The following is a 22,141-nucleotide window of genomic DNA, read 5'->3' on the forward strand; positions in this document are numbered from 1 at the left end:
AGCTCAGTCTCTGTCCTCAATCTAATTAACTGTTATACAGTTTATTAAAGAATTATTTTCTATTTTTAATAGTTTTTCTGTGAGCCTGTTTGAATACAGAGTAGGTTATTATCACCTGTTATTAGCACCATTTGTGAATGTTATTTAAAATGAAGATAATAAATAATTATGCATTCCCTATACAGCTTATAACAGAACGTTATTACTTCATTTCCTCGTTCTAAGAGGTTTCATTACAACAAAAGAATAATGATGTCATATTGCTTTGATTAAAACCTAGTAATAGTATGCAAAGTGCAAGATAAATTCTACTCCTTTTATATTGCTTTTATTTGGATAGATACTGGTCTAGCTCAAAATACATGCTATTGTTTAGTGGTGGGGATTTCTTTTCACATATTTTTTCTCAAGGTCAAAATATTTGTCATCTCAGGCTTTAAAAAAAAAAAACAAAAAAAAAACCACACAAAACAAGGGGAAAAGTTTGCCAGTATAATTACAATGAATTGATATTAAAAGGTTTTAAAATATATTTTAGACAAATATGTATGTTTGTGTTGTTTTGGTAATGCTTTCAGTCTACAAATATTCCTCAGCCGAACAAGGAATATTTCCTCACTTTCGTGTTCAAAATCAAAATGTAGCCTTTATGTTGTGCCTGCTTTAGATTTGAATCTATTGATCCGTAGTGCCCAGACATGTCTTTACTCTTTTAGGTATTTACAATTAATCAGTAACTTTCTTTATGACTCTGGATATTTTATGCTTCTTTTTTCTGTGATAGGATGAGCTTTTGGAGAAGAATAATATGTGGTCCTTCTTGCTCCTCAAAAAATCCACCATTGGATTTCAAAATAATTAGGGAAGGTATTAAATTAAAAGAGAATGTCTTTAAAAAGTTTAAACTTTTAACCACTTGTTTTTGATATTAACCAGTTGTAGTGCAAAATAATGTGTTCATATGCATATGAATATGCATATCATTGCCTTTTGTATGAATTTCTTCTGCATGAAATTGAAGTGCAAGGAGAATAAGTGTAGTTCAGGATCATCTCCTTAATCTCTAAGCAAGGAAGCACATAAATCTGTGAGATCTGATGATAGGGAACTTAGTGCTAACTCTGTGTCAATTCTGAATGTCTCTGTAGTAGCATCAGCTGTCATTCCAGATGATGTGTATGTCATTCTGCTATGTCATCTGCATACTGTTCTAGAGAAGTAGAGATAAGTTACATCATTACAGGACTCAGTCCTGCAAAGATTTATTTGGAACACCTTGCTGTCTCTCATGAGAGTTATTAGGTCGTCTTTGTCATTACGTAGGAAGAAAATTTGTATTTGTTAGCCTCACCAGAAAATCATTGCAAGTTTTATATCCAAAAAAGATAGAACAAAGTATTATCACAGAATTGCAGGGGTTGGAAGGGACCTCCAGAGATCGTGTCCAACCCCCCTGCCAAAACAGGTTCCCTACACCAGGTCGCACAGGTAGGCATCCAGGCAGGTCTTGAACATCTCCAGAGAAGGAGACTCCACCACCTCCCTGGGCAGCCTGTTCCAGTGCTCCATCACCCTCACTGTAAAGAAGTTCTTGCGCACATTTGTGCAGAACTTCCTATGCTGCAGCTTATGTCCATTTCCCCTTGTCCTGTCTCCACTCACCACTGAAAAGAGTCCAGCCTTGCCATTCTGCCCCCCACACCTTAGATATTTATAGACCTGGATCAGGTCCCCTCTCAGTCTTCTTTTCTCAAGGCTGAACAGACCCAGCTCACTCAGCCTTTCCTCATAGAAGAGATGCTCCAGGCCCTTCACCATCATCGTGGCCCTCCGCTGGACTCTTTCCAAGAGGTCCCTGTCTTTTTTGTACTGGGGAGCCCAGAACTGGACGCAGTACTCCAGATGAGGCCTTACCAGGGCAGAGTAGAGGGGGAGGATCACCTCCCTCGACCTGCTGGCCACACTCTTTTTAATGCACCCCAGTAAGCCATTGGCCTTTTTGGCCACAAGGGCACACTGCTGGCTCATGGCCAACCTGTCGTCCACCAGGACACCCAAGTCCCTCTCTGCAGAGCTCCCCTCCAGCAGCTCATCCCCCAACCTCTACCGGTGCATGGAATTATTCCTCCCCAGATGCAAGACTCTACACTTGCTTTTGTTAAACCTCATCTGTTTTTTTTTTCTGCCCAGCTCTCCAGCCTGTCCAGGTCTTGCTGAATGGCAGCACAGCCTTCAGGCGTGTCAGCCAATCCTCCCAACTTCGTATCATCAGCAAACTTGCTAAGAGTGGCCATTATCCCCTCATCAAGGTCATTGATGAAGATGTTGAACAAGACCGGACCAATTATATTATATTCTAGTACCATATGTAAATGTATTTTCAGTTATCACTTTGTTTCAATCTTTCTTTTCTAATGAAAATTTATATTTGAAGTTTCAAGATGCAGCAGAAAGCTGTGTCACAGACTTTAAGCAGAATAGCCCCAAAGCTGTGTGTCCTTTCATTTAAGTCCTCCTCTCTCTGCAAGATCTTCCTCTTTTGTGTTCTTCTGCCCTCCCCTTCCAACCCAGATTCCTGAAGCAAGATAGAAGAATAAAAATAATGATGGAAATTAAAACAAAAAACCTGCTAGGTTATATTGATGGCTAATATAAAATTTACCCTCCTGAATGCTTCTGCAGCAGGAAGTCCAACTGCCTGAGCTGTTGCATAGCTCTCAAAAAGCCCTTGCTCTGGGAAGAAGTCAATTTGACATTCTGAATGTGTGCTAATCCTGGTTGGGAATAGCAGCCTAAAAAATTGAGACTGATAAATACTTGAAGATAGTAGAATTGCTTATAATTACCCGATTGATGAAAATCACGTAAGTCACAGAGGAAGACTTTATATGTTATTTGCTTTCTGTGATCTATTTTGATTTTTTCACAGAAGTGTTTACAAGGCTAGAGGCTTTAGAGCTGTGCTAGCTGCTTGCATGATTTTATCCTTCTGAGCTCAAATATATTCCTTGAACCCTGTGCCTCTTCTGCTTTCTCCAGGGACCGAGGCCCAGAAAAGTGCTTCTCCAGTGTGAGAAGATTCTCTGAGAAATGCTGCAAGCCCCTGCCCTGTTTCAGAACTGGGGGTGTGTTAATGCCTTCCCTCATGGTCATTTGAGAAGGACAAGGCTGGCAGTTAATGTATGTCTCTAGAACAGGGAGAAGTGCTCTGAGCAGCATTTGCCATTCCAGGAGCTGGAATTTTTAGAGACTGCTGTTGCTACAAAATTAGAGCATTGCTTTTACAGGAAGACTTATGTAACATGAGAACAATGAATACCTGCCAGAAGTCCCATTGCTTTAACTGGATATAACACGCCATTTTAGACTGCAGGGGAAAGAGGTGTATTGTGCATGACTTTTCATGTAGTTACAATAACATTAAATGAGTATAAAGGTGTTGATGATTCAGAACTGAAAGGAGAAGTATGGCTGCTCCACTTAATGGTGTGCTGATTCATGCTCAGCTGAATGGCCCTCCACTCCTCTTGCCAATTTTTTTTTTTTTAAGAGGACTGCTCACAAAGTAAGTAACCTATTTAAATTAACTACACCTGGTTGGCAGAATCCTCTGAGAGCAGAGCATTAGAGATAACTCTGCTCTTGCATAGTTTTGCCCTACAGATTTCAGTAGAGCTCTGATATCTTTATGGTGCCAATTAGTGTTAGTGAGAAATGGAAGCAGCAGCACTTCAGAATTTATCTCTGAAAAAAATGGTGATGATATATTAACAAACAATAGTATTGCCAAAGTAGCAAATGTGGGAGCGTGCTGGTGTGATTAACTTTTTTTAACCAAGTGTGTTAAACTGAAGAACACCCAAGCACCTACATTTGAATGAGTAAATCTGTCTTTAATTATGTGCTTACTAGTTACCTAGGCTGAAATTAAGCGTATAACTTTTTTTACTTCGGATTCCCTCTCCCTCCTTCCGCAGTATTGTTTAATCTGGATATGTCTTTACATATCCAGCTGTTGCTTTTGGATTACATGTGACTGCACGCACTCAGAGACTGCTGTGTCTGTGTCACTGGGCAGAAATTCCTGTTAAAGGAGGGGTCTTTAATGTCAAGGATCCTTTACAAAAACCTGAAACTTCTCTGTAGGCAATAACAGAATGATACAGAATGGAAGCCCAACTGAAATCCAGGTTTCCCTTTAGAAAAATACAATTATGCACAGGGAAAAGGAGGTGATGAGAGGGCTCATGAAAATTTGTGCCTAGATGCACAAGAAGTTGTGAGTTGTTGTAGATGTGTGTCATGTTGCCTGCTTACATAAGGTTGCTGTGGGAAGACTCTTTACAAAGTTGGTGAGCAGAATCATGCCTGTATGTGGGAAAGATTATGGAACAATTGTATGAATAAAACTATGGTGGGCTTTCTTGAAATTTTAAAATGCTAATCAAAATAACCTTTAAAATTAAATGTTACAATTTCACCTCATTCTCTAGAGGAAAGCATTGCTATGCAAAGCTTGCAATAAGCAAAACAAAAGCCCTTGACCCTCACCCTTCTTGAATGTTCAACATTCAGAGCCTGCATTTCCCTGGAGCTTCCCTAAGAACCATCAGGAGTTGTGTACTGGGATGACATGAGGCTGATGTGTAAGCTAGAATGCTGCTCAGGGTTCTCAGATGAGAGCTGTGGGATGGAGATCAGGCACAAATATATGCCATATGAAAAGGTAATCATGGTGAAGAGGCAGGGAGAAAATCCTTCAAAAATAATGTATCTAGAACTATTGCTTGTATCATAAGGTCTATGTTCTACCCTGGAAAAAAAGCACGTGAGATGACAAAAGTAGTGCTGTAGAAAATCCCAGGTACCATATTGGATAATAAAAGTATTCATGTAGAAGGAGCTGCTTATGGTTGAATTATCCTTCATTTTTTATTTTTATCACATAAAGAGATTTGTGGAGAAAAAGCAACAGTTTGAAACTTCAGATCTACTTTTGCAAAGAGCTCGATGAACTTACAATGGGAGGATACTTACTGGTACTTATTTTCTAATGCACAAGCTTACTGCCTCTGAAGCAAATTGAGTGCTATTGGAGGAAGGTTTGTAATGGAACTGAATTGTTGGTTGTGCTTCTTATTGAAAGTTTCACTGTGTAAGCACATACTGAAAAATTGCTTTTTAAAGCATGATGTGTAAAGACGGTGATTTGAAAAAAAAAAAAAAAAAAAGGGAAGAGTTCAGTTTGAAAGTGTAAAAATTTTCCTTGATAAATGGAAAAATATGGTGTTTATTGAGCTTCTAGTGCCCTTATAATGGGTTCTTGGTGAAAGCTGGGTACTGTTTATAGTCAGGGAAGGATGCTTGCTTTATCTTAGACTTCTCTGAATTACTCTAATTTAGCTCTAAACTTCCATTAAAAATAGATGTCCCTTAATTTGAGATTGGGTAAAACTCAGTTTTAGTCTACAAGCAACAACGATGATGGTGAATGAAAAAAAAGCTTGTTGTTATATATAATGGCATATTATTAGATGTACAGTGAAGTCAATTATGAAAGGCAAATTTTTTGAGCATTTGTTGTTGTTTAGTGAGCTCTTACTACTTCTCTATATTTAAAATAATTAAAGGTTCTGATTTCTTTATTTGTGCTTTTCTGCCATGCTTTTGTGTAGCTCCCTTCTGTATTTTGCAGGATGTTTAATTCTTCAAATTGAGATGCAGTCATTATTGATTTCTGCACTTTTGTTTTTTTTGTATTAGTCAAGCACTTAATATATGCTTGATGTTGATAGAGAGCACATGCATTTTTCTCTGAAGAGCTGACTGTGAACAGAGGTCTTGATCCTGAGAATACTGAATTATGCAGGCTCTTTTCTGGGGATGAGTAATCATTTCCCAATACAAACAAATTCATAAAATGCCACCCAAACAGAAAATAAAAGCCTGTAAATTGTTTACGTGCATTTCCCTTTCTTGAGTTAAATGTTAGTATGGCTGTATATGCTTGCCATGCTTGTATATAAGAAGTAAAAAGGCTTGCTTTTAGCTACTGGATGTGGAGAATGGTATGGTTTCATTCTTTTATTTTCCCATTTTGCAGTGATAGCATTACTGTTTTCCTTGTGACTAACAGTATTGAATTCTGCAAATCTATTTATTGGCAAGAAATCTTAGGGAATTCTGTGGTGGTAAACTTTTAGAAATACTGCCACTGTTGTGTTCAGGTCACGCTACCTCCTTTCTCTTCAAAAAAGGGGAGGAGATGTGATGTCAATTGCCTGTATCTATTAGTAAACAACTTCTTATCAAGTTTCTTGAATGCAGCAATTAATGTCACTATGAGTTTTAAAATCTGGCAACCCTGGGTTTTGGAAACATTTTAGAAGTGTCCTAGGCTACAGTTAACAGAACACTTAGAAGATCTTGCTATCAATCCTAATGTGCACGTAAAAAATGTCTAGCCTTGTTCTGAATGTCTGCACTGCATGAGAACAGGTCAGCCCCAGGGAGCAGCGCAGTTGAGCTTCCTTATGTGCACAGTGTACAGAGGCACAGGTACACATTTGCCATGGGAAATCTCAGGCAGAAGTAGGGGAGACCCAACATATTTGCTGTAGGGTGACACAGGGATGTGAAAAGCATAAAGTCAAAGGCAGCTCAAGGTATGGAGTCTCAGTTCTGGGTAATGCCAACTTAAGACTCATTTGGCATTGCAGCTAAACCGATCTTGTGATGAGCTCTCCTGTTCTCATCATCCCTCATTGCTGAGGTCTCGAAGATCATCCAGTCCCTTGGGGGTGACTTCATGGGGTAAAGCCAGCAGAAAGCTTGCTTGTATAAGGTTCTTCTGTAGGATTAGCTCCTTGGACGTGTCCACTGTGGTTTTCCTAGTGCAAGTAATTTTGTCAGCAAAAAGCAAGATAAAGGAAGAGGAAAGGTAACAGTGTGGTAACTTTCCTACTGAAAAAGGTGTTTTAATATCAGATCTTCACCCAAAGCAGTGGATGATCATCACAGGAAGCAGATGACGTTATGTCATGATGCATGCAGTTGAAAGTGGATGAGTCTGTGTTTCAGATGGACATGACTCTCTCATGCTTTCAGATACTGGCTGAGGTCTCAAGCAAACAATTTTTCCCCTCATTGACTGTTTCTCCATATTAAGCAGCAATTACTGAGAATGAGAATGAAAAAAGTATTGTTTTCTCATTGACTGCTGTTACACAGATATTTAGTTTTTTCTCTGGCGAGGAATATTGCAGAAGCAAAACCACGAAGTGTGGAGATTTAAATATGGAGAATTATTAAAAGGCACAATCATTTTCTGTACTTCAGTGTTGCTTGGAATTTACAGGCTTAAAAAAAGCTTTCTTTTTAATTAAAGCTAAAGCTTTATTACTCCTAAGTTGATAAGAGCTCAGTATGAAAATATCATTGCTATTCAGAACTACCAGAATCTATTGCAAGTCATTTGTGAATCATCTCTAATTAACAAGGTGCTCTATTATAGAGCTGTCTGAACAATGACAGGCTATTTCATGCAACCATCTAAACTAAAATCTATTAGTTTAATATTATCTCAATTATTTTTAATATTCTGGAGAAGCTGTTTATGGTTTTTGCCTTCCAACAAACTCCAAAAAGCAAAGTTACCACTGGAATTTAAAGGCATGAATTTGCCTCCAAAAACTCCAAGAAGGATCGATCTGCAGATCCCCTGAAATATCTGGAAACCAGAGCTGCATGGATTTTGTGTAATCTATCTGTATGATCTTTAGACCTGCTGTTCATTTTCAGCCAAGATGTCATCAGGAAATATGCTAGGTTTCAGATGCAGGTGAAAGCAATGACAGAGGCCAAATCATCTACATTTAAGCTAAGAACAAAGTTTTGCAACATGCCAATGATTTTAAGACATTCAAGATGTCTTCATGATCTCACTGAAGGGAAGTTAGTCAATCCTGGTCATAAGCAGGAGAAAAAGGAAACATACAGCTTGATGTAACCTTAAAACTACCTTAAATAATGCAGGATATACTTTCACAACTTTTCTTGCTTATCAAAAATGCATCAAGGTTACAAAAAATAACTCTGCTTCAAAGGCAATTGTTTCATCTGTTTGTGTTCTATAAGCATTGAGAAAGTAATGCTGTTATCATTAGTCTCAGTAGCACATGTCAAATTTGGGAGAGGATGTGAAAAACATCTGCTTGTAGGTAGAAAAGGAAATATATAAGTTAAAAAGTGGTGCTGACAGAAGCAAAGGATTTAAAGTTGATTATAGTGAATGTGTGCTAGTCACTATAGCAAGGATTTTAACTATTAGAGAAAGGCGAACTTTTAGACAGCCTCCAAGGGGAGCAGCTAGCACTAGGAATTTAAATAAACTGCATGATGACTTCATGATAAAATTAAACGACATTTACAATGGAATTTGAGGAATTATACATTGAATGACTGGTTGTGGGTTATATCCCTCTTCCCTCTAATACTGGTTATCAAATTCACTGAACCCTGTGCAGTGTAGATATCAGGTCATTCTGTTTCCATATACCTTGTCTGTAAGGGCAGCATTCACTCTACCTGTAGGGATGATGTCTGCTTGTGTAACTCCACATTTGTTCTGCCTCCAACTTTCCTCATTAGAACCAATTGCCTTGGTCCACCACTGGGCTTGTGTGCAACCAGGTAAATGCATAGAATATGAGAGTAATTAGAATATGTATATGAACTTAGACCCTGATTAACTTTGCAGTACACATTATGCTCGAATGGCAAAGGTACAAGCCCAAACAAATTTAAAGCTCTCTGTATTTAGGAATCTCATTGTGTCCTATATTTTTGGAAGCAGAGTCTCTGAAAAGATGATATAGGGCTAGTAATAATTAAAGATAGAATCACTAACATCTCATAATGTACTTAAGTGCTCCATATAATAGCATTAATGCTACAGTTGCATGCAGCCATTTGTGAGAGGTGTGTGTTTCTGTGTGCACTTATACACATAGATGTAGCAGAATGTGGAAAAGCCTGACAAGAGAAGTATTGGTATTAGCACCTCTGAGTCAATTAAATAGGCATGTAATACTCTGATTTTTTTCTGCACTATGACTCTGGATTAGTCTTTCTCACTTCTAGGAATCTTTTTCTTCAGCACATTCTGGGAATCATTTATAGATTCTACTTTTCAAAACATATAATGACATTTCATTATTTCAGGTCTTGTACATTTTTAGCTGGTTCATTTCTGCTGGCCTTATAAAAGAGAAATACTTCAGGATATTTTAAAATGCTCTGTGCATGCTAGAGCTATTCTCTTAACTTCAATTATTATCTAAAACGTAGTCTGATGTGGGCTACTCAGCAACTCCAGTTCTTCTGTACCAGGCATGCTGCTTCCAGATCTGGGAAGCTGGTAGCTAATATTGGCACGACTCATCCAAGCAAAGAAGGAGCCACTCACAAGGACGTGTTCCTGCCTCCACCACAGGAACACGTATTGGGTTGGCACTAACATTTGTACAGCCAGTCAATGAAAAAGATCAGGGAACTGAACTAGTTTAAAGTTCTGGGGTGGGTTTTGGCTCAGTTTTAACTTGGACCTCTTCTCCAGTTTGGTTCGTTCTGTGGCTGTGTGAGTAATTGAACCAATAGAGAGGAAGAAGGAAATTGTATCTTGGAGATGGCAGTGTGAGGCCACAAGTTATAGTCTTATGCCAGGACTAGTAATATCACTGTTAAAAGCCAAGATCTTTATCTAAAATTCAACAAAACTTTGTGCAGTCTCCGAACCCATTAATAGCCTTATGAGAAGCAAGTGGCTTTATCTTCATTCCTTCTTCCCATGAAAAATTTAATTCACTTCCAGTTTGCCAGCATCTCTTACATCTACACCCATCTTGCAGCAGGTTAACTGGACAAGGGCATCCCACTGTTTTGTTTTTTTAATGAAATAAGTTTATCATGTATTTTCATGAGTTCGTAAACCAAGAGACATTAAGATAAGGTGTGATAGAAGACATGCAGTAATAGTGCATAAGTCACCTTTGCTGCGTAAAGGATTTTTTGTCTTTATTTCTGGCCTAGGTGTTGTTACATAGTATGTGTATTTCCCTGAATGCTATGTTCTGTTTTATTTCTCCCTCACCTTCCTTCTTGTGTATTTGGACCTCCTGAATTCCAGAGATATGCAATAAAGCAGTCCTTAAAAATCAGACAGTTGAAATTAATCCTTCTCCCTTTAAATTCAAGTTTAGCTTTTAATATTTTCGCTCACTTGAGTTAAAATGAGGGATAAAAGTAAGAAGAAATGAGCCATGTATGCGAAGAAAAGATCTGAGGTATAGGAAGTGAGAAAGGAGATGAGCAGAGGATAAAATAACAAAAGAAGGAAAAGAAGATATTGCAAATGTTAAGAACATAATCATACTGCAGTGATATGTCAAGCAGTTTTGAGTCCACAAAATGTTTAGCTGCAATTTATTTGCAGCTTCTGTGGATATTATCGTAATTCCTGCATTACTGTCAGTGCTAGAGAGGAAACTGTTTAGAAGCTAAACGGTAAAGTCTTCCGGTAAATCATGTGTGTTGGCCCATGTGAGATTAAATGACGTTTGAATGTTTTATGGACACCTTTTGTAAAGCCAATAATAATAATAAAAAAAAGAGGTGAAATATACTAGTCTGCTTTTTGTTAAGAGCACCACAACAGAGAAGCTATTCTTTCCCAACAATGTGTCTAGGCTGTCCATATCTCACCAATCCTAAATCATTCACTGTGCTTTCAAGGGATACTCTTGTTTGTAAAAAGTATTTTGGATTTTCATCGCAGATTTATTTCTTTCTTTGAGGAAGGAATTACTAACTTCTACACCCTGTGGCTGGGGCCAACTCTGACTCCTGTGTTCAATCTCAGAGGATGGTGTGTGTGAGTCAGGGCATGGCCTTGTGCCACAGCCTCCTCTGCTCCTGGTTCACCCTACTCTTCAAGAGTTGCATCTGCTGCCTGAAAGCCAAGCAATGGAGGCCATCACACTCCTGAAACACTGCCTTCATTTGGGATGCTGCTCTGCTTTGGGAAGGGCTGTCTGGTTGCATCACAGCTTTCTTGGCTGCTTACCACCACCAAGCTGCCCTTGAGCTCCCTATAATGGAAGGAGGGGAAACCTGGTTACGTGTCTGTGTAGCAATTACGATGTTTGCTTCTCTATCAGAGACAGATGATTCTTTTCTGGGTGTTAAAATTGAACATCCTCCTAATGGGTGGACATGATCATCCACAGGATAAGATTGCATCTTGGATCTGTAGGGAATAGCAGAGATAGATCCCAATAATGCGTTAGGATTAAAGTACTGCATTTCAGTGAATGTGTGTGTGAATCGCACTTCAGATGTAGCACGCTTTATAGATTTGAGATGTTTTGTGATATTAATGTTAAGCTCACCCTTCGGAGAAAGGTGGCTTCCATAGGATTTTTCATTGGTTCAAAGAAAATCTAAGCATAATCAGTTTCCTGGTGAAGTAATGAATTTAAGAATTGTTTTAAATCATGTTCCATATTGTTTGGATGCACAGTGGCATATTGTGTTGAGGTGAACTGGCGCACTCGAAAAAAATTTTAAGACATCTTGGCTGCAAGTATTCATTGTACCACATAGGATAATAAGGAGAACACTGGCAGTTCTGTAAGATTTGAATTAGTGTATCTGAGGATAGGAATAAGCAGTTGGACTTGTATTAAATGGTATGGCTTACATAATGGTAGAATTGACTGCACATTTTTATCTTTACTTGAGAAAAAACAGACAAAACAAACTGCCAATTTGGCATTGTACATATGGAAAATAGATTCTTCTTTCAGATGTGTTTGTATTATACAGTGTGCTTCTTTCTATCTGTACCTCATTGAATTATAGGTTTATTTCAGGATTTGAAAGGTCATACTAAATTCACTGAAATATGTCCAAAGCTTTAGGCAACTTAATAAGTTGTCTTTTCTTTGCCCATTAGATTATCATTAGATTAATCAGGTGTTTGGATATTTCATATTCTGTGTATATCCTTTCAACAATTTTCACACAGTTGTCTGATGAGTAGGAAGACATATACAAGATGTTGACATTTCTTCCAGATTTGTTGAAGCATCAGTTAAGCAGACTCCTCTCCAGTGTGGGCAGGAGCTGTTATGCAAAAAAAGTATGTTCTTCGTGCTACCTGGTGGCTTAGATGAGAGAGATGGCACAACAGTTAAGAGAAGGAGACACTATGTAGCTGAATTTACATAAGGTTGCAGGAGAAGATCATCTAACACATATATGTTGAACGTATTCAAATTATGCCAGCCTTCAACATGGTAATAGCAATCATTGCTAACCCAGAGGGGAGATGTCCATATGGTCTGTCTTGTCTTTATCTAATATGTTTCCACTAAACCACAACACATGTTTTTGGACCCACACTGTCCTTGCTATAAGGGGACTTCATCTTGTTCATTCTTGCATGTTTGGTCAACTATTGAATAGAGGATATTCTACTTTGGTTCCAAACGAGCTGTCTAAGAATATGCCACCAGAGTTGTGTACTGCTGTGAGGTTATGCATATACATCTCAGGGCATGTGGATGATTTCAAAGTAGCTCAAAAAATTCAGGTTTGATTGCTTCATCAGGTGTCTTTAAATCTTAGAGTAGATGCTAACATAGTCATTTTGCTAGTCCTCTCCTCGTGTCCTTCTCTGCTTCTGGTGCTATAAAATCCTGATACAAACATTTTAGCTTTACTATATAAAGTGGATGGAAGCTCAGTTAAATGCTGGTTTTAGTTTGGCCCAATGTCCCATTTTGTCACTAACATACTGTACAAGGTGAATAAGAAATAAGTATACGGTTTTGTAAATGTCAGATGGAACCTAACAAACTTTCTTGAGAGTAGAAATTATTTTTATTTTCCATGATTTTTTTCAGTTTAAGAACTGTATTGGAGAAAAAAAAACAAAACACTGAAAAAACAAGGGAGGAGTGCATCACAGCACTTCAGACCTTTTTCTTTCCTCTGCTCTTTCGTCTGCAATCTGTATTTAAGAACTGCTGTTATTGTAAGTTAAGACAGGCCTTCAAAATTGATCCAGAAAGTGATAAGAAAGTCCAACAAGAAGGATGTCAAGGCTTAAGATTTTAGGACTATGGATTATTGAACAATATATATATTTATATATATGTTTATATATATATAATATATATTCAATAAATTATTGAACATAGTCTTGATCTTGACTTTTGGTGAGCATTACGTGTCATGTATTTTTGTCCTACTATCTATAATGCCTATCTAGGAAAATTTGCATGTGTTGTTGGTTTATTCTTTTTCAATATTACTCACTCTTAGTCTATTTTTGTAAGAAAAGCTAGCAAGTATGTGCCCTGCCCAAACTGACATTTTGGCTGTGAGTGCATAATAGTGGTCCTTGTGTTTTTCCTGAAACAGCGCTTGTGAATTGGCAGAGTACTCCACCTCCAGTTTATAAAAGGAGATTTGGAGCGGAAATGTGGTTAAATGGAAGTGCAGTTGCACACACTTCAGAATCTGAGTCAGAATCTGTATCTCTCTGAGCTGAGAGATGCATCCTTTTGTACAAATCAAGAACCTGACCAGAAAGCAAGTCTTGCTCCTTTCTGGTTAAAAAAATCATGGATTCATAAGAGATATGACTTACCAGTTGGAAATAATAAGAGTAAAGCAATGCAATCCACACCCTCATTCTCATAGACAATCAAGATGTGACTGGTTTGGTGTTTTTTTTTTTTTTTTTTTTTTTTTAATACACGTACTATAGCTAAACATAGCCAAAGATAGCAAGGTTCTTCTTCAAGGTTATACAAAAACAGTCTGAGATACGGATAGATATTAATTCAGGTCAGTCAGCTGAACTAACAGTGAAGCTTTTTATCTACCTCATTTGTTTTTTCTACCTCCGTATGTAGTTTCATCATCTAATAGAAGGAAAAAGTTTTACCTAACATTTGTAATGTAAGTTCTTAAGCTCTGTATGTTCTTTTTTTCAGGATTTCTAGGGTGAACAGGTTTTTTTTTCTGCTTAGTGAATTGTCATTTTGGTCTTTTGATGGCTATTAAATGTAAAAATAGGGTTTTAGCAAATGTTCCTTATTCTTTCTCCTGTTAGGTGTACAATATCTTCCAGAATCTATCAGGGCAAATTTGTCTACCAGTAGATTTCTAATGAATGCATTCCTTTGTAGAACTGTTCATGGCTAGTCTGAATAAATAGTAAACATATGCTGTGCATAATGAAGTTCTGCCATCCAATTTTGTGTTGTATAATATTCACTAAAAGTAGATATTCATAAATATTCATGTGGTACAATTGTTCATACTTCAGTTACCAAGTAGCATCTTCCTTTCTATAAACATCTAGTTCATTATAGGAGTCTGTTTCTGCTTATTATCCAAAGGTAAGAAAGCAGAATTACATCTTTATCAATCTCCTTCAACTGCATTGGTGTAGGAGCTTGTGCAATGAGATTGGACACCAAATGCCAAGCAAGACCGATATCAGCCAATAGAGTAAGAGTCTGACATCAATAAAAAGGAAAAAAAGCAATTGAAGCTGACACCTTTCTGGCCAATGCAAATTACTAGATGACCTGATCTCCGTCCATGAAACAGACCACAGGAAACTGGCATCTGTGTGGCCATTGATACTGTTGCACATTGTTACGAGCCTGTAAGTAGCAAAGCGCATAACACAGCAGTCAATACAGCACTTGTTACATTTGCTAATTTGATGCTTAAGCAAGCACTATTACAAGACACTTTTGTGAGGGTTAAAAATGTCTTCATCTGGTGAAAACTCAACCAAATCTTGTTGTCTTGTCATGAAGCTATTATTTATGTAGCAGTCTCAGTTGTCTGTGCACAAATAAGAGCAAGCCATAAGTCTGTGTGGTGCAGAGAAGTCTGTGGCCAGGAGTCTGATCCTATTAGATTCCTGCTCATTCACTGGACATGGGTAGGCAACGTGCATGACTTTGCTGTCTTTCTTCTAAACAGTGATTTTAATTTGCAAAATGGCTAAAAGGATCTGCATCTCTACTGGAAAGTTCTCTTGCACCCTTATCCAGACAACACTGCTGATCACTTGCTTTACCACTGCTGGTAAGAAGCATGTCTGAGCTGCCATATTATTGCCTGTATTTCACACTGCTGGCTGGGCAGTGCATCCTTGTTTTTGAGACAGCACTCCTGTCAAGCAAGCAAGATGCTGCACTGGACAAAATATTCAACTAGATTCAGCAGCTGGAAAGGCTGGAATACAGCTTGGTGTGCTGATCTAATGAGATCCAAGCCCAGGCATTTCCTGCCTACCATGTTCTGTTTGTTGGGGGGGGGTCATTTTCTGGGGTCTTTTCTATTTTTCTTATGTACTTTTGAGGAAGGATAGCCAGTATTACTACATATGCAAGGAACACAGTATCAATTTGTATGTTTTTACTTTTACAGCAATCTCTTAATTTGCTCAAATAGCAGAACCGTTTTGGCTTTGCTCATAAATAGTTGATTCATGCAAATGTTAGAAAGTCCATTTTGGTCACAGGATCTGAAGTACTGTCTGTAAGCAGTATAGAATTTTTTTTTCAGTAATTTTACAGTATAGGCCACTGCTTTTGGTAGATGTCTTCTGCCTGTGCTTTCTTTCAGGCAAACAATTAGCTCATGTTTCTTTGTTTCTTTCAAACTTGATTCATGCAGTGTTGGCTGCTGGCATCCTATTGTTTTGGTTCTGTGCAGGTTGCTTTGCTGAATTTGTGAATTTCCCTGGTCTGTGTCATTTAGCTAGTTACCACTGCTATTACAGTCCTTTAGTTTTCATGGGATATTATTGTAATACTGTTTAGCTTTTAAAATTGGGAACCTGTGCTGTGAAATATCCAATTTCTAGTGGCTTGTCTTGAGAATTTGTCTTGAATACTGGGCCTGGATTTCTTTTGTTTGCTTCTTTAAGCTTTTTTCCAATTGAAGACTTTATTCTTGAATTTTGGTCACTGGTAACTGCCAAAGTCTTGTATTTATTTATTTTGTGCTGCAGCAAATACAATAATATTTTCAATAATATAATAATATATAATTTAATTATATATTACAATATAGTATACAATATATTAAATTTCACATAATGTAAATATTAATATTATTATTAATTAATAACAAACAATATGAATATATAAATTATATATAATATATATAATTTAATAATATAATTCAGAATACACAGAGCATTACTGCTTGATACCACTGCATCATATGCTCCACCTTCTCTACCAGATTTATTGTTTATTCTTGTCTTAAAGTGATATTTTCAGTGACTGTTTTTCAAGCAGTTCATCAGCAGTTAAGATTGCTCAAAGGAGAGCTGATAATAATTTATGGCCATGAATTTTTAAGTGCAGTGAATTTTTCAAGTTGCTGGTTGATCTGGCAATTGTATGTTTATAAATATATTGATGAATATTCTATTTTAATCTGATTAGTTTTTTGACTTGCACCTTTTCTGCTAGAGTCATTGGGGAAAATGTGTATTATCCCATTAGCTGACAGTTTGAGACTTTTTTTTTTTTTAAACCTCTTCACGTTTTTTGTTTTGAAGCAAAGCTAAATTCCACGTCCTGGTAGCATACTATGTGAAGACAACAGGAGAAGAATTTGCTTTTCAAATCTGTTGTGTTTAGTTTACATGCTCATGTATCTTCTTTGATTTCTGTGTTTGTACTCTTTCTTCAGTCAGTTTTTGCAACTCAGTTTCTTGTACTGTTTATAGATGGGAGCGACTGCTGAGTGCGTCTCTCTTGTTCCGTAGGTAAAGACTAACGTCCTGGCACTGATGATGATTATTTGTCCTTTTATAGATAATCCCTAAGCACCTGGTTGGAAGGGGCATGCGAAAGCAGGCAGATAATGTCTACTTCCAAGCCTGCACTTATGTCTCGGCAGGGATGTGAGAAGACATTTGCTCCCAACCTGGGCATGCTGTATGTGTTGCAGTGTAACTTTTAGTATCAAGCAACAGCTTCTACTCATTAACTGTATACTAGCAGATCATTGTAACCATTTTTTTGGGTGGTACAGAACAAAATTCTGAATGTAATAAATAGCTGCATAATCTCAGATGTTCTGATGCATCTAATGGTGACAATGTATACTTGTATGTTAAAGCACTCTGTGCATCACGGAAAGTGAAGGCTGTGATAAACCTGCTAGCATAGGTAGTAGCAACCTCTCAGCTACTACTGTTTTTCTGTTATATAGGGCAGCTGTGTATGTTTGGAGATGAGAAATGATATTCTCTGCATGATGCTGGTGTCCTAGTGGGCCTCTGTTGTGTATCTGATGGGCAGGAAGCTACCCTGATCTTGTCCGATTGCTATTTAAAGCTGGAATGTCTTATCAAAATAAGAACGTGTGGCTCTGAAAAGCCTTTGTCAGTATGAAAGCACGGCTGAGTGAGGATGCTTCTTCTGCAGGCAGAGGGCAGGGCACAGACAGAGAGGTCCTGGTGAGGGCCCATGAGAGAGTCAGGGAGTGCCTCAGGCCCTTGCACCACTCAGTGCAGCTGCAATTCGGTCACCACGTGAGGGATGCAGCATAAACTGCATCAGTTAATAATTTTGGTGCTGATGCAGCTCTACCAACAAAATTGCTTTTTACCTGCTTATTGCTTTTGGAAAGGGTTTTTAGTGTACTTGTAAGTAGCTTAATTTCTGCTGGACTAGCCGCCTTTACTCTGTTTAGCCAGAAGCCGGCACAGCTGTCATGGTAAAGGTCTTCTTGGTTTGGCTTAGCACACACTGGGGCTGTACCGAACAGCAGCACTGGAAGATACGCTCTTGTTGCCAAAAGAGAATTAGAGAAGCAGTCAGGAGGCATCAAATAGAGACAGGGGCAAAGTAGATCACTACTCTGCTACATGTGCTGCACTGCAGTTATCTTAGGTGGGGGGAGGCAGCAGTGATCAGGGCACAGAGGAGTCAGAGGCTACAGAAAATTGCAGGCTGGAGGTAGTCATTCAAACCTGACCTCCTTCTTGGGGAAACCGTAAATGCCAAACTATTCATTTACTTGTTTCTACTTTCTTGCTTTTCCAGGTACATAGATGACAGTGAGCTTTAAACAAAAGAGAGGGACAGAGCCTGTGAACAAAGCAGGTAGTGACAGGCACAGCTAGCCAGCATGGTTCACAGCAGAGCCCAGACATGCAATTAAAGCAAAATCCAACCCTACTTAGAGCAGATCGACTGGAGTAGTATTGTCATTTAACCTCTGACAGCTTTCTCAGGCTGTAGTGGTGTCAGCTCTCTCTGGGCTTATTTATCTCAGTCATTAATAAGTCATTAGAGCCATTCAATTTCCATATGGGGATATGAGAGAAAGGCATGTCTGGGTGCTCCTTGCTAGTCAGAAAAAAAAAGCTGCCAAGGATGAGGAGCCCGAGCTGTGCACAGCAGGCAGAGATAGCTCTCTGGTCTCTGGATCACACTCAGATTCATTAGTTTCTGAATAAAAGCTGAAAAATGCTTTTATATGGGGGGTGGAGATGCGGGTAGCTGTAAGTCTGCATGCTTCCAGTATGTAGTGAGCAGCTCAGAGCTGCAGCCTGTAAATAGATGCACATATTTAACCTCTGAGAAGGGCTGTAGCTGTCTGCTGGAGTACAATAAGAATAGTAATACTTACCATTTAGAGTGTGCTTTCTATTTTCAGAGCTGTGCCAGCATTAGGTATTTTAATGTAGCCTGGTGGGTAATCTAAGCTGGTGTCATGATAAGCTTTCTGATTTCAGAGTGGGGGAAGCACATCTGAGCAAGTCCCCTGAGTGAGAGGAGGCTGAGACCTTCCGTGTTCCGACTGCAGGTTCATGGCGTCCTCAGCCCTCTCCCGGGAGAGGCTCTGGTGCGGGAGCTTGTCTCTCACATCTGACCACTGGAGCCCTCAGTAATTATAGCGGCATTGAAATTCCGGGCTAAAAACAGAAGTGTAGCATGTGCCTGTTCCCCATGTGATTCAGAAACCAGGAAATCGAAGGAGTCTGGCAGAGAGGAGAGGAGCGCGAAGCCATAGACACATCTCATATTTGTTTCAAACCTGCTACGCCGGGAACTCGGAGCTGTCATCTGCTGGAGCTGATTATGCATGCAGCAGCAGCGGAGCCTGATTGGGCGTAGTAGGACCTAAGGCGAGGGGGAGAGGGAGTGGGGAGAGAGTTGGGCTTGCAGCACCGAAATGTAAACAGTGGGAAGGCAGACAGAGCACAACGCCGGTGGGCGCCGAGCCGCTCACCTCTCGCCCGCTGCCCGCCGGGCTGGATGAGCAGGGGCAGGCACGGCGGGCATCTCCTGCCTGTGGATATCCATCGGGGCAGTCGGGATGCGCTAGCTTTCTCCAGCGCTGCAGCTCCGCCGTGCTCCGCACCGGAGCTCGGACGGGGCAATGGACATGAACATGAAGAAGTTCACGGTGCGGCGGTTCTTTTCTGTGTATCTCCGCAAGAAGTCTCGGTCGAAGAGCTCAAGCCTAAGTAGATTTGAGGTAAAATCCGTGTTAACTTGTTATATGCAGCGAATACCGTTACGTGCTGCTGACAGAGATGAGAGAGAATGCCTGCGTTTGCTGCTGACATGGTAAATAGTTAGAGGTGGTCTTTCCCTAGAGCTGCTGATGCTCACACCTGACGTTCTTTGTTTCCGTGTAATTCAGGGCTTTTCCTTGGGAGCCTTCAATATATTGCATAATATATTTAGTGCGTTGCTAAGGATCCTTTTATCAGCCTGGCACAGGGGGGAGGGAGCTGATTCAGGACATCATGAAGTTGTGGAAAATACTTACGGATTCACTTAAATTAGCACAGATGGCACCATGACTTGCAATAGCCTCATATTTTAATCTTCCTCCCCTGCAAACGTATCATTACTTCTCAATGCTAGATTTCCAAATAATTAATCCATTTGCTAGTGTCTTGCATATCTATTGTATGCAGCGTAGAGGTTTTCTTGCTTATTTTTCCATCATTTTATTCATCTTCTCTTCATGCATCCTGTTTCTTTCTTTCTTTCTTTTTTTTTTTTTATAATTTATTTATTTTACTGTAAGAAGTTGTGTTCTTCAGAAGCAGGGGAGCAATGTCAAATTAAATCTAAAAAGGTTTGGCAGCATCAGGAGATAAAAAGCAGTTCAGGTCAGAGTTATTGGTAGATAGGAATGTGTGAATGGGGGAGAAGCAGGATTTCTGCCTCCCTTCCTTGGACCATTGTTCTTCAGCCCTATATTTGGAGCTGCGAACAGTCGGCAGGAAGTGAGATCAATCGAATAACTGTCAGTTTTATTTATGTTGTTCACTTTATCATTGCAGATAATCTGCAACCTCTGCATTTAAAATAAAGGTGGATGAGGCCTGATTCTCCTCTGGCACACGTTTGTTTTATGCTGGTGTACTTCAGCTGACCTCCAAGGAGTTACTCTGATTTGCACCGGTGTTCCCAGGAGGAGGATTAGTCTCATGCTGTGTGAATACATTTTAAAATGTTACTCCCTTAGTGTCCTATTTAAAGCAGTAGGTAATTGTCTAGACAAAGTTCTTCATATGTCATTGCTTAAGCAGGACAGGAAAAAAAGCTGAGTTTGAGGCTGATCTTTTATTCTTAACTCTTTAAAATCAGTTTCCTTGAAAAACAATTGGGTAAGATGTACCTAACTTTGTTTCATTTGTTGGGAAGTCACTCTATATATTTAAAACAAACAAATAAATGAAAGCTGCCATCAGTTGATCAAGCTCCCTCCTTTCACCAACCCCAAGTGATTAAGGAAAAAGGGTTCTGAGCCCCAAATTGCAGAGTCTATGCTGACAGAGATATTCCTTGTAATGCATTATAAATTCACCAGGGTCATGCTCCAGCAGAGCCAACAGAAAGTAGAGTTTCTGAGTTGCATGAAGGAGTTCTCCTGTGACAGCTGAGGCTGCCAGTGCCAGAGTGCGATGCTGGGAGGGGAGGATGGGTTTTTGAGACAGTGAAGTCCTACTAGATTTCATAGCTTGTCATTCGACAATGCCACAGTTTGAGAGAAACAGCTTTCACCATGCTGAATATTTAACTTGTTGAATAATTGATATTCAGTAATTCAGTATCTATGGTATTGTTTTTCCTTAGGTGGGTTGTCCTACATCAAATTTATTTTCTAATCTTAAATAATTTTTAAGTAAGTTGCTTTGAGAAGCATCCTGATATGTACCCTGCTGCACATGTAAGTTCAGAACATTGCATTCACTTCTCCCCTCACTCCCTTGACTTGGCAGTAATAACCAACTTTATGCAAAGTAACTCAGTGTTATAAAGCAACAGGGAATAGGGATTGTTCCAACCAGGAAGAAAAAGCAATTCATGAAATCTCTTCTGCTATTTTAAGTGTGAAAATCATCAGAGACATTCCTACTTAGAGGGGGAAAAACAAAGCATGAACATCAAGCCTCCTCAGGGATTTCTATTCCGGAGTACTTCTGTGTTTAAATTTGCAGCTGTGGGCTAATCAGTGTTCTACAGCCAAATAGAAAGTGCGAAGAAGTCTACTGGTAGAAAGATCTTGAGAAGTCATAATATTCTTCATCCTAATCGGTAGATATTTTACAGAGGCAATAAAAAGGCATGGGTGATTACCTCATGAAGTGAGTGAAATAAAAGGAAGAAATTTGGAGAGAACTCACGTGGCATTGCTTTGCTTAGCTAATATACCAGGAGGAAGATATGTGTTGGTAGACGATGTCTGAAATTTAGGACAGGAATGCTGTTTCTAAGTTGTGGAGGATTTTCTTTCAGTGTCCTTTTTGAAGGTTGATAAAAAGGGCTGAAGGCTTTAGGATAAATATTCCTGGATTCAATCAGTTCAAATTTTAAAAATACCACTGTAAGAATAGGTTCAAAATAATGTAATATCAGTTGTTAAAATAATAGGATTGGTTAATTTTTCTGCTGTAGTATTTTGCTTTAAATTGAGTTGCAATGAGCTTCATAACTCAGAGAACATGGATATAAAAGTAGAAAATGACTTGGCAAATCACAACTTGTAGTTTGACCTTTCC

At 39.0% G+C, this 22,141-nt stretch overlaps 1 protein-coding gene across 2 annotated transcripts in view; it reads left to right on the top strand.

The window, feature by feature from the left end:
* Window positions 1-22,141, top strand: part of RPS6KA2 (ribosomal protein S6 kinase A2) — a gene marked incomplete at both ends in the record, with an annotated part of 258,686 nt that overhangs the window by 83,183 nt on the left and 153,362 nt on the right. Inside the window, one exon of one of the 2 annotated variants that reach the window (XM_079550852.1) lies at window positions 19,501-19,599. The exons of the other annotated variant lie outside the window; for it this stretch is intronic. Within the exon in view, the coding sequence (XP_079406978.1) occupies window positions 19,501-19,599 (99 nt within the window). Of the gene's footprint in view, window positions 1-19,500; window positions 19,600-22,141 lie in introns of those variants that run through there. 2 annotated transcript variants of the gene reach the window in all.

This window comes from Tetrao urogallus (assembly GCF_951394365.1).
Source record: "Tetrao urogallus genome assembly, chromosome: 2".
NCBI lineage: Eukaryota > Metazoa > Chordata > Aves > Galliformes > Phasianidae > Tetrao > Tetrao urogallus.